General features: G+C 55.8%; 1 protein-coding gene across 1 annotated transcript; it reads left to right on the top strand.

Moving 5' to 3' along the window:
- Positions 1 to 2,669: 2,669 nt before the first annotated feature.
- HDGF (heparin binding growth factor) lies at positions 2,670 to 12,651 on the top strand. The gene is made up of 6 exons (XM_081305531.1): positions 2,670 to 3,095; positions 9,525 to 9,601; positions 9,758 to 9,896; positions 10,532 to 10,717; positions 10,947 to 11,188; positions 11,380 to 12,651. Exons 1-6 carry the CDS (start codon positions 3,009 to 3,011, stop codon positions 11,384 to 11,386), a joined length of 738 nt encoding a protein of 245 aa, XP_081161657.1. The 5' UTR covers positions 2,670 to 3,008; the 3' UTR covers positions 11,387 to 12,651.
- Positions 12,652 to 12,850: the final 199 nt, after the last annotated feature.

Raw genomic sequence — 12,850 nt, 5'->3', positions numbered from 1 at the left:
TGGGGATGTAGCTAGCTGAATAGTAAAGCACTCTTGGGTTCAATGTCTAGTACCAAAAAAAAAAAAAAAAAAAAAAAAAGTGATTCTCTCCTAACAATAACATCAAATAGGATTAGCCTGGCAATCTGTTCTATCACACTACTGCATTTCAAACTGGAATGCATTGGAAAGTAAACACCAACTGGAATCTAGTTACTCTGTTGCAACAAGTTTAGATTTGCTATGGAAACAAATTTACAAGTCTGTGTCTGAGGGACTGCACGGTGCTTTATTGCAACAGGAGCTTGCAGAATGCCACACTGTGCCAATAGGGTCTTATGTGCTGGGCCAGAAGGATTCCTATCACAGGGGGAACCATGCTGAGAGGCCACAGTGTTATAAAGGCAACACTTGAGAAATGCACTGCCGTGGGCATGAAGACAGCCAAGTGTTGCACAGGACTCTTGAGAACAAGGGCAGGCCTCCACTAGTGATAAAGTCACTCTGGGCCTCTGATGTTGGCAGGGCAGGCAAGAATCCCATCTGACAGTGAAAACAGAGGCTTAGAAAAGTTCAGGGAGTTGCCCAAGTTCTCATGATTGGTGAACCTCAGTGTAGAATGTGGACCTGGGCCTTTGGGCTATATCTTGCTATATCTTGCACTTTTTTTTTTTTTTTTTTTTTTTTTTTTTTTTTACAGGGAAACTTTTCATATGCTTTGAAATAAGATCTGGAAATTTGTTGGGGGCCAAATGCATATTTTACCTATTCAAAACTTGCATATTTTGTTGCAAAATTTTAAGGATCTGCATGTGCTGTAAGACCCAAATACCTCATTTCCTTTTCTTATTTTTTGAATGGTGCTGGAGATTGAACTCAAGGGCACTCTACTACTGACCTACATCTCCAGCCCTTTTTATTATTTTGTTTTGTGACTGGGTCTTGCTAGATTACCCAGGCTTTTCTCAAATTTGCTCTCTTCCTGCATCAGCCTTCTAAGTCGCTGGGATTATAGGGGTGCACTACTGGACCCAATTCAAATGCCTTTTTCCTCTCCAGTGTGCTCTACCTGGAATGAAACCCAAGGCTTCAAGCACTCAAATACTGATCCACAGCCCCAGCCCTTAAATGCCTTACTCTCCCATCCCTTCAGTATCGGGATTGAACCGCAGGGACACTTTACCACTGTGCTACAACCCCATTTTTCCCCTCCCCACTTTTGAGACAGGGTCTGGCTAAATTGCCCAGGTTGGCCTGATCTTCTGATCCTCCTGCCTTGGACTCCCAAATTGCTGGGATTACAGGCCTGGGCCACCACACCCAGCCAAATACCTTATTTCTAAGAGGCTATAGGTATCTAGAATTTGAGCACTGCAAAGATGTAATTACAATAGTCTTATTTGGCTTAATGGGAGGAGACCTGAGTTCAAGGTCTTTTTTTTTTTTTTTTTTTAGTTGTAAATGGACAGAATGCCTTAATTTTTGTTTATTTTTTTTTTGTGGTGCTATGATCAAACCCAGAGCCTCACACGTGCTAGGCAAGTGCTCTGCCACTGAGCTACAGCCCCAGCCCTGAGTTCAAGGTCTTTAACCTTCAAGGACTCTATCACTTTTTAGTATATAACCTAGGCCAAAATGTAGTCTTCCAGAATTTGGCAAAACCCTACTCATTCTTTTTATTTTTTGGTACTGGGATTTAACCCAGAGGGGCTTTAACCACTGAGCTCCATCCTCCAGCTCTTTTTATTTTTTTGAGACAGGTCTCACTAAATTGCTGAGATGGGCCTCCAACTTGCGATAGAACTTTCAATCCTATCTCAGCCTCCAGAGTCACTGGGATTACAGGAGTGCGCCATCAACCCTGGCTACTCTACTTTCTTTAAGGCCAAACTCAAACTCATCACATTTAAGAAATGTGCTCCAACCCCCCCCCCCCCCAAGGTGAGATTGCGCCTGGTTCCTCGGGACTTCAAGTAGATAAAGTTCTGGATTTACAGTCGTCTGTCTTTTCTCTCTAGAACGGAGCTCTTTGAAATGTTAGCGATTCGTGCCGCCCTTGCTCTTTTTCTAGGAAACAGCACAGAGAACCGAGATCAAATGAACCCATGAAGTAGCCACTTGATGTCACAACCCTTTGGACATCTGACTACCAAACTCGACCCTTTCCTCTACAGGGAAGGCTGATGTAGGGCTCAAACCCAGACGTCCGCAGTGCCACCCCACAGACTGTAAGCGCATTGAGGTCCAGGATGGACCTCGGCGTGCAGCGGTGCGGTGCCCACGCCTCTCGCCCAGCGCGCCTAGCACGCTGCCAAGAACCGCGGGTGCCAAGCAAATATTAGTGGATTGGGATGGAGCAGAGGGCAGGGTGACGCTGCGACTAGACGTCCAACTCGGCCGCGCCGGGGCTGGGGTAGTGAGCACCCCGCGGAGCCGGGGGAGGGGCGAGGGCCGCTCCGTCCAGCCGGGCGCCAGCTCCTCCGGGGCGGGCAGGCACCCACCGACAGCAGGCACACAAAGCCCGCTCGGCGCGCTCGGCGATCAGCTCCTCAGGCCTGTGTCGCCACGCGCTGCCAGGCGGCTCCAGGTTGGGCGCCGGGCTGTGGCAGGCACTGGGCGTCAAGCAGCTGCGCGCATCAAACCACCGCGGGAGGGAGCGCGAAGCGGGGAGGAGGAGTGGGCCCGGAGGAGGGAGGAGGGAGGAGGGAGGAGGAGGAGGAGGAGTGGGACCGGGCGGGGGGTGGAGGAAGAGGCCTCGCGCAGAGGAGGGAGCAATTGAATTTCAAACACAAACAACTGCACGAGCGCGCACCCACCGCGCCGAAGCGTTGCCCCGATCCGCGCCCGCCCCGTCCGTGCGGCGCGCGGGCGGAGACGCCGTGGCCGCGCCGGAGCTCGGGCCGGGGGCCACCATCGAGGCGGGGGCCGCGCGAGGGCCGGAGCGGAGCGGCGCCGCCACCGCCGCACGCGCAAACTTGGGCTCGCGCTTCCCGGCCCGGCGCGGAGCCCGGGGTGCCCGGAGCCCCGCCATGTCGCGATCCAACCGGCAGAAGGAGTACAAATGCGGGGACCTGGTGTTCGCCAAGATGAAGGGCTACCCACACTGGCCAGCCCGGGTGAGCAGCGCGGCCCGTCGCCCCCGATCCCCTGCGGGCTGGGGTTGCATAACACGGAGAGGGCACGAGCGCTCCGCGTGGAGCGGGCGGAGGGGGCAGGGGCATCTGGGTCCCAGACTCTTGCAGCCGCCTTGGAGCCCACCCGCGGGTTATATAATGGTGGGGCGGGCGGGGGTCCGACACCCGGAGGGTACGGCGTGGGCGCGTGGAGGCGTGTGCGCGGCGTGGGGCTCCGAGGGCGCCGGTCACTTCCCGGCCCCGTCTCCGCGTGCTCAGTTCCGCCCCCAGCCCCCATAGTCGCCGAGGCTCCGGGAGCGCTGTCCGCGTTGGGGCTGGTGGTGGTGGAGCTCCTCCCACCGCGTCCCCCAGTGCCGCCGCTACCCCCTTTTGGAACTCCCCTTGTGATCCCCACTTTCTCCATCGACTGTCGCCCCCAGTTCAAACTCCTCTTCTTGGGGAAACTGTTACGGAGGGTCCCAGCCCAGAGAGGGCTAGATGGAGGCGGAGTTCACTTCTAGAAAACTTTGGCTTGGGACATCTGTCTATAAAAGGTTTGAAGTTAGGAGGGTCCAAGAATGGTGGGGGGTGGCGGAAGAAGGGATCTAGCCTTCTGGCTCGGAATCTTTCCGCCCGAACCCGTCAGCTCTTAGCTGTACAAAAGTATTCCTCCATGTTCCACCAACTCAAATTTGGGTCTGAAGGCGTCACGGCCCAATGTGGGTTGGGAAGTCCGTTTCAGACTGCCTGGGTGGTAGGGGGTGCCTGAGTTGCACCCCCTCCTCGTAGGAGCATCTCCCGCCAGAATCGTCTGGTCTCCGCCATGTGGTTGATTGAGCCCGCCAACAGAAGGGCCTCCCCCCTTCCAGCACCTGGCCAGGTGGGAGGGTGGGGCCCCAAAGCCAAGCATTTGGTGTTTATCACCTTTCCCCTAGGGACTGAGATAGGTTAAGTATGGAGGTTAAGTATGGAGGGTGGAAAGTTGCCAGATGCTGAAGGAGAGTGGCGGTGGCATGGGAGTAGTGGCCCAGCAACTTATTTTAGAGTTAGTGTGGAGGGGCCTTTGGCATCCGGCGAGGGCATGACTCAGCCCCCTATAGGGGAGGACTCTCCTAGAGTGAAATCCAAGGGCAGAAATTGGTGGAGGGATAGGGCCCAGTACAGGACTGTTTTGTGGCTTGGGATTCCTTGTCTCAGAGTTGCAGCTCTCTGTTCATCTGGCCCAAACTGCTCTGAGCCTGGGGTGTTGCCCCAGGCTTATCTGAGTCCTGTTCCTTCAGGGTGTCAGGCCAACTTGGTCACTGAAAGAATTCCAGACCCCCCTTTATTCTGTACCCTCTCCTGGGGAGTCTGTCTAAGCCTACGTTCCTTAAGCTCCTTGTTCCCTGAGACTTGAAGTTCGATCAACTAAGGCCTGACCTGCAATGGGAAAGAAGTGCGGAGAAAAGTGGGGCCCTCCCATTTTCCAAGGCTTCCTAATGGGCTGAGGCAGGGGGGCATTGTGAGGAAGAAGCCGTAGGCAGGACTATGTGGCCTGTGAACACTCATGTACTTTACCCAGCACCCTTTGATCCAACTGCCTTCTTGGCCCTGGTGCCAAGGCCCTGGTGGGCAGGGCAAGAATTGAACCCAGATCCCCGCAGCTTCTCCCTCCTGGGGGTGAGACAAAGTCCAGAGGCTGGGGAGGAGGTAGTAGCTAGAATGTGGGTTACAGGGAAACCTACTAGGTCAGATAAGAAAGAAAAAGGGTAGGAGCACTTTAGGGGACTCACAGTGACCCCTGTGAGGAAGACTTGGGTTTCTGGTGTTCTTTGGAGTGAGGGCACTGTCTGGGACTGGGGATGCCCATCCATTTCATCTCACCCTGCTGCTGCCAGGTTAGGATAGGGGAGGCAGAGTCTTCCTCCACTGAGGCCTGGACTTTTTTTTTTTTTTTTTTAAGAATTTAACATTTATTTTATATATTTGTTTTTATGTGGTTCTGAGAATTGAACCCAGGGCCTTACTCATGCTAGGCAAGCACCTTACCTCTGAGCTATAACCCCAGCTCTAGGCCTGGACTTTTTGATTATATCCCCTCCCCCTCCCACCTGTTTTTTGAATCCAGGGCTTCAAGCATGCTAGGCGAGCTCTCTGCTGCTCACTGGTCAGAGACCTGGACCTTTTTTTAGATAAAGTTGGGATCTCGAGGTAGGGCTGGATCTCAAAGAGATAAGGCCTAACCCTGCATGGCTTTGGCTATTGAGTGTTACAATGGGGGAGGGGTACACCTCAGGCTGTTACCTCCCAGATATATCTCCCTTGATCCCTAAAAGAACAAAGTTTTTAAGATTTTTGTATATTTATTTTTTTAAGTTGTAGATGAACACGATATCTTCAGTTATTTGTTTCATGTGGTGCCTGAGGATCATACCCAGCACCTCCCACGTGCCAGGCAAGTTGCTGTACCACTGAGCCAAACCCCAGCCCCAAGAACAAAGCTTTAAAAAGAGAGACAAGGCTGGGTCTCCTCACCATTCCTTGTATCCTGTCTCAGTTGCTCATGGTGGCAGAGCCTGAGGGACCCTGTTCTGAAGGACTCTGTTCTGAGAGAGATGAGGGGAACCTCCATGCACCCCAGCTGCTGGGGTGGGCAGCCAGAATCCTCAGTGCGGACCTTGCCTTCCTCAGTCCCTGCTGTGAGGAGCATGGGTGATTCTGGGAGAGGCTAGAAGGGCCACGTGGTAGCAGGACCTGCCTTGAAGGATGGGGTGACTCCATCTTAACCTTTTCCTTTCCCTCTTCTTCCTGCCCAGCCTCCTGGGGGATCTCCAGGCACTTAACAGTTAACCTCTAACACTCAGGGATTTCCCCCCAAGGCTCCTTCCTCCTCTCTTTGCTTCCTGTTTCAAAATCCCAGAAAACAGTCCTGAGCAGCCCCTAGGACCTCTCCCCCCCCCATCTTCCCTCTGTCTGCCTCCCCCCCCCCCCCATTCTCTGCCCTTGGGCTTGCCACACTTCCTGGCCACAACTGTCTGAACTGCCTTTCCACTCCCCACCCCTGATTTTCTGGTTCCTGGGTCAGGTCGGCCCTGGTCCTGGGTGTGGTGGTCAGAACCTGGCTGGTAGCCAGAGTGTGGTTGGCCTTCCCTCTGCACTCCTAAGTGTTGGGTAGGTGACCCTGACCCTGAGCCTGCCTTTGGTCTGAGGCTGGGGATGGGGGGCATGTGCATCCCTCCCCCATTCCTCACAGAGGGATTGCAGATCCCTCTGTGGGCCTCGAGGGCTTGGCAGGATGGTGTTGCAGGCTCTCAGGCCTGGATGATGAGGTGGGGCAGTGCCAAGGAGGTGGGGCTGGGAGTGGAAGGGCTAGGGCCTGAGAACTAACTCCCCAGGATCCCTAGAGGAGGCGAGAGGTTGCAGAGCCCCCTTCTCTGTTGTCTGGTGGAGGGGGTACAGTGGGGTCTCCACATCTGGCCCCACCCTGATCCACTTATCCTTGACTCACAGGTTCTGAGTCACAGCCTGGATGTGAAGGCTCCACCTGGAAAACAGACTTATTGGGGTACAGGGCTCCCCCGAGACCTCATATCCTCTCTATGTCTAGGAAGAACTGCCCTTGGCTTCCAAGTATAAGAAAACACTTTCTTTGTAGCTTGAGAGATGGAGGTACCCTTACAGAAGGAATTATTGCATTCCATCCTCTAGTGGCCCTTACCCCCAGTGCCTACATTCAAGGGGGGAGATGCCCATCTTGCCCAGGTCCTTTGCCCTCTTTCTCAGATCCATCCTTTATGTAGCTGCAAGTCAGCAGGGAGGGTGTATCTGGTGTGTCTCATTCTATTTTTAATTCCATCCGTTCTTTTCTTTCTCCCCACCCTTGGGGCTGGGCAGCTGGTGGCCTCCTGGGTCCCCTGCCACACTGCTCATGTTCAGTTATCTGAGTTTGCTTTCCATAGGAAGCTTTGGTGGCCAGGTGCTTTGCAGTGGGTTCTCCTGGATTCTCACGTCTGACCCTCCCCCACCTGTCCCTTCTTCCTGAGGCTGTTTTCTTTCTCTCTCTCTCTCTCTCTCTCTCTCTCATCTTTTTTGTTGTTTAGATGGACACAATATCTTTATTTTTATGTGGTGCTGAGGATGGAACCCAGGACCTCTCACGTGCTGGGCGAGGCTCTACCACCGAGCTACAGCCCAGCCCCTCAGTTTCTCTTTCGAGCACGTTTACCGTGAGCGTCGGTGCCCTGGCACAGGTGTGGACACGACGCAGCAGCGATCAAAGTTCCCCGCTGCACTCTCAGCCTTAGACCCCCACCCCGCCGGCGTCGCACTGATCCTCCCGAGAGGCCCGGGGACCAACCGGCCTTTGCTATTGTTGGCCTATCCCTGTCTCCTGGGATCTTGAAGCCCTGGAGGCCCTCATTTTGTTTTTTGCTCCCCCCTCTGCTGGTAACCGGAGCCAGGTGTCCTATCCCGCTCCCGCCCCCACTACAGGTCTGGCTTCTTGAGGGCAAGTCCCCCCACCCGGACCTCCAGCCCTAACTGTGGTTTCAGGCACCGCCAGGACTCAGGTGCCAGACTCCAGGCTTGGGGGTGGGGTGTGTGTTAGTGTCCCCTCCTCCCCAATCCGGATAGAGGGCCTGGGGGGAGGGGCGGTCACATTCCTGGTTGTTGAGTGGCCCCGGGGGCGGGGTTGGGTTGTCATGGCGATGGGGATCGTGTTTGTGGGGGGAACTGCGTGCCTTTCCACCCCCTGCTCCCACACCCCAGCGTCTCCTGGTCGTAGGGAGGGCCCAGTTTGTGCTGGGCCTTCCTGGGGGGAGGGGCTGGACCTCTGTCCCCAGAGGCCACGGGGCAAGGGGGGAGGTGCCAGGAGCCTGAAGACTGCCCAAGTCTGGGGCAAGACGCCCCTCAGATTCAAGCGAGGGCCCCATCCCCACTCCTGGGTGTGTCTCGCTCACTCCCAGCCGCCTCGTCTCCCCAGATCCCCCGCCAGGCCTTGTGTCCCCGTCTCCGTGTGCTAATCACTGCCTTCGCCAGTCTGTCTCCCTCCTGTCTGCGCCTGGGGCCCCAGTCAACATGGCCACCTGGCCTCTGTCCGGCGGGAAGCCAGGCTGCTGGGGCTGTTGCAAGTGTTGCTGGGAGTTGTAGTCCCCACACAGCCCCCACAGCTCAGCTTGGCTGGAGCTTCCAGGCCCTGCTCTGGGAGAGGCTGGTTAGGACACTGCCTCTCCCATTTCCCTGACCTCAGACCTCTGCACCTCCTGGAGTGTCCCTCTGGGGCCAGGACAGGTAGAGCAGCAGGGGATCAAGTCAGTAGGTACAGGTGTGATATTCAGGCCTCATTAACTTGCCCTCTTATTTGGGGTAGATCATTTCTTTTCTGGGCTCAGTTTCCTCATCTGTAAAATAAAGGGTTTGACTACTTTGGTGGTTCAAAGTGTTCCCCAGAAGACTTTGGGACTGCTGCTAGAGCTGGGAATGGAAGCTCTCACCTTACCCCTGCACTCCGGCCAGAGCAGTCTGTTTTTATCTGTACAGATTCATTCAGGAATTTTGGTGCACCTAACTATGTGCTGGGGGTAAAAGCAGGCTTGGCCTCTGACCTTGGGGGTGGGTGGGTATAGTCCACGTAGATAATCGGGTAATGTGAGTCAGTGTAAATCTGGATCTGTGAAGGGCTGGGAGCTGACTGGGTCGGGATGGGGAAGCATCTTGGAGGAAGTGATGGTGGGACTGAGGTTGGAAGGCTGATCAGGAGCTAGTGCTGAAAGGACTGTGTCCACAGAATAGGCGGGGCAGCATCTTGAGGGGCTGGTCACACTCATCTGGCCTGTCATGCCAGGCTGTGGTTATTGAACCCCCACAACCCTGTGGCTGAAATACTTGTGGCTGTCTCAATTTGATGGTTGAGGCAGAAAGGTTCAGTAAGTTGCCCAAGGTCAACAACTATGGGTGGCACAGCTGAGATCAGACCTGCAGTTGTAAAGAAGAGGTGGAACAGGTGGCCCTAGTCATACGAGACCCTACTGAAAGGGGATGAGATGTGTGGGTCAGCATTTTGAAGATTGTAGCAGGGCGAAAAAGGAATCTGAGAGAGAGGAGGTCGAGGCTGTGGTTTTAGTCCAGGCATAAGAGATGTCAGTGACTGGACCAGGATGGGTGGCAGAGCTGTGGAGCTTTGAGGTAGGGACCTGGACATGTTGGGCAACAGGTGCTGTCTGGTTTTGGAGGCGAAGGAGGAACCCTGGGTTTCCGTTAGACGTTCATGTCTGGCTTGATTTAAACCAAGTTCCATTTCTAAAAGCGGTTCACAAAGCTCCTTGGTGATCGTCGGGGTTCCCACTCTGTCTGGCCTTCCACCAGTGACCAGGCCTGAGAGGTCAGTTCCCCTGCCAGCTCAGACTTAAGACCTGGGGGCTCCAGGTCTCACTCACCTCCCTCATCTCACCCCAGATTGATGAGATGCCTGAGGCCGCAGTGAAATCAACCGCCAACAAATACCAAGTCTTTTTTTTCGGGACCCACGAGACGTGAGTGAGGGGTCAGCTGGGTGTGGGGGGAGATACCACGGGGGGGGGGCCACTTTGGGGAGAGAGAGAGGTGGCAACAGTGTCCCCTCTGCACCGGGCTGTTGCAGCTCAGGGGCAGCGAGGGGCTCGAGAGCACAGTCTCCCATCTCTTACCAGGGCATTCCTGGGCCCCAAAGACCTCTTCCCTTACGAGGAGTCCAAGGAGAAGTTTGGCAAGCCCAACAAGAGGAAAGGGTTCAGCGAGGGGCTGTGGGAGATCGAGAACAACCCTACTGTCAAGGCTTCTGGCTACCAGGTGAGCTGCTATCTGCCCCAAAGACCCTGGAAAGAGGTGTGGCTGCGGGCTCCGGGAGCCAGCCACAGTGGTGCTTAGAACACCAGGACTCGGTGTAGGAGCTCATGGGGTGGTGGGTGGGGCTTCCTCAGGGGACAGGGTCTTGGGGTGATCAGGATCACTATCTGACAGCAGTCTAGTGGGGGGTGGGTGTGTCAAGAACAGGATGAAGCGGTAAGTGGGGACAGGCCTTTGGTTGGGCCCAGCATGAGGACAGGACATGGCCTTACTCTTTCCACGAAGGCTTCCAGGAGGAGGTGCTCGTGAGCCGGGCAGGACAAGGCGGGAGGGTGGGGGGCGGGGGTTGGCGGGGAAAGGGTCCCAGCTCCCTATGGGAGAAGTTGACCCGAGGTTTTGCCTCCTGCTCCAGCCCTCCCCCCTCCTGCACAGAGCCCTGCCTGCCCGGCCAGTGGGTTTACCCCGGGGCTAATCCGACAGAGGTGGGTCTCAAATCACTTGTGAGACTGGGCACCTGGGTGGGGGTGGGGGTGAGGTGGGAGAAGGAAGGAGTGAGTGGCTGAGGGGGTGGCCTGGGGAAGGGGCCCGGCTTGGCCACTGCTGGTGCCACTCAGCAGCCTCTGCTGTCTCTGCCGCAGTCCTCCCAGAAAAAGAGCTGCTCGGAGGAGCCGGAGCCCGAACCCGAGGCTGCAGAGGGCGATGGCGACAAGAAGGGGAATGCGGAAGGCAGCAGTGATGAGGAGGGCAAGCTGGTCATCGATGAGCCGACCAAGGAGAAGAACGAGAAGGGGGCGCTGAAGAGGAGAGCAGGGGACCTGCTGGAGGTAACTGGGCCCCAGGATCCCTGGAGCATGCTCAGGGGGCACCCCCACAGCATCAGGACCCTGCCTCAGGAGTCCCCAGGCTGAGAGGGACATCCAGCCCCTAGCTGAGAAGACGGGACTGTGGGTGGCAGCCCAGGAAGGAGCCCCTGAGGGAGAGAGGAGGGGACACAGGTGCGTAGCTGGTGGCTTCTCTCCAGCGTCAGCCCTCCTCTCTGCCCATCCTGCCTAGGACTCCCCTAAACGTCCCAAGGAGGCCGAAGAACCCGAAGGGGAGGAAAAGGAGGCAGCTGCCTTGGAGACGGAGAGGCCCCTCCCTGGGGAGGTGGAGAAGAATAGCACCCCCTCTGAGCCTGGCTCTGGCCGGGGGCCTCCAGAGGAAGAGGAGGAGGAGGAGGAGGAGGAAGAGGAGGAAGAGGAGGAGGAAACTGCCAAGGTAGATGCAGAGGCCCCGGGCGCCAGAGATCATGAGAGGTGAGTGAGCCCTTTGGCCCCTGGACTGGGAGGGCCCGGCCACCTGCAGAGAAGGAGAAGGGCCTGCAGTGGTCAGCCTCCCACCCGGGAGGCAGGCGGGCTGGGTTCTCCCAGGAGACCCGCACTGGCTGGGGCGAGGCCAGGCAGAGGCCACACCATTAACCCTTCTCCCCTCCAACCCTCCCCCGCAGCCTGTAGCCACCAATGTTTCAAGAGGAGCCCCTGCCCCGTTCCTGCTGCTGTCTGGGTGCTACTGGGGAAACTGGCCATGGCCTGCAAACTGGGAACCCTTTTCCCACCCAACCCATTCTCCTTCTCCATTCACTGTCCCCACTTTAAGTCCAGCCCCCAGAGATTGACCTGGCCCTCACCTCCAGGTACCCCCATGATCTTGAAGCAGGGCCATGTCTTCTGCTCCCTAGGATGAAATGAGGCCGTTGTGTCCCTGCTTGGAGCTGTTTCCCAGAGCTTCTACTGGGGCCTGGGCCCCTGTTTCCACCTGACACTCCTGTCCCCTAGGCATTTTGGACCTCTGGGTTAAGATCAGAGGTGGGAGTGGAAGAGGAGGAGTGTGAACAGCGAGGTGGGCCCCCCCCACCCCGGGCCTGGAAGGGGCAATCCCATGAAGGTGGACATCTCTTGAGCTCCTGTCCCCTGCTCCCACACCCATTTTCCCAGCTGCCTGGATTGAGGGAAAGTGGGACATCTTGTAGGGGAGAGGTCCCAGAAATTCTTGATAATTGACAACACCCATTCTTTTGCTGACCCCAGGAGTTCTGGGGGTTGTAGCTGATTGTCGGAAGACTCTGGGGCTTCCAGGTTGTTTGGGCCAAGAACATGGGCTCTGAAGGGCTGACTTCGCCCATTTAGGTGGGAGTATTGAGTGTCTGTTCCCCTTTAGATCTCAGGGGTCAGAGATAGGATGCCCTGGGAAGACCCCTTGCTGCCCCGTTCCCTCTCCCCACAATGCTCAAGGCCAGCCTTCGGTCACATATGTCACCCAGACATAAAGGAAAAGACACATTTTTTAGGAGATGTTTTTAATAAAAGAAAATTACAAAAAAAAAATTAATCCCCCCAACCCTCTGTGTGCTCCCCCTTCTGGCCCTTTCTTCCCCACCACTGCCCCCATTTCTGAGGTGCACGGGTGGATCCCCTTCTGTTGGGGGCTTGACGACTTTCTTTTTGTTGCTGGGGCTTCGGTGTTTCTTCTGGTGTCCTCTCCCATCCACACACCCCGACTTGGTCCCCTCAGTGTTGCCACCAGATCTGATTTGTAACCCACTGAGAGGACAGGGGAGTGCCCTTCCCAGCCTCTTACCAGTGGTCTCTGCCTCTCTGTCTCTTCTCTCTGCCCCCTCCCTTGGGCTCTCATGAAAGATTGCTGACGGTAGCTTTGGAAGTTTAGCTCTGAGAACCATAGATGATTTCAGTTTTAGGAAAATAAAACCCGTTGATTACTACATTGGAATACGGACTGATTTCTTTGGGGGTGTATTGGTTAACTGAAGAAGGGGAGTGGGGAAGGGAATGCACTGATTTTCACAGCACGTTTAGGGGGTGTCAGCCTCCTCCATTACCCAGCCATTAGGAACCCAGAATTCTAAAAGATGGGTGTGGAGCACACTGTAATCCCAGCGACTTGGGAAGCCAGAGTCAGGA

This window comes from Spermophilus citellus, assembly GCF_964194105.1.
Source record: "Spermophilus citellus genome assembly, chromosome: 9".
Lineage (NCBI taxonomy): Eukaryota > Metazoa > Chordata > Mammalia > Rodentia > Sciuridae > Spermophilus > Spermophilus citellus.
This window is presented reverse-complemented; position numbering and strand designations above follow the sequence as displayed.

What these genes read in the sequence shown, in the direction of transcription:
- HDGF (XM_081305531.1), top strand. Translation starts at nt 3,009, where the DNA reads ATGTCGCGATCCAACCGGCAGAAGGAGTACAAATGCGGGGACCTGGTG. An exon ending in ACCCACACTGGCCAGCCCGG is followed by an intron (nt 3,096 to 9,524) that starts GTGAGCAGCGCG and finishes ATCTCACCCCAG; the next exon opens with ATTGATGAGATGCCTGAGGC. An exon ending in TTTTTCGGGACCCACGAGAC is followed by an intron (nt 9,602 to 9,757) that starts GTGAGTGAGGGG and finishes ATCTCTTACCAG; the next exon opens with GGCATTCCTGGGCCCCAAAG.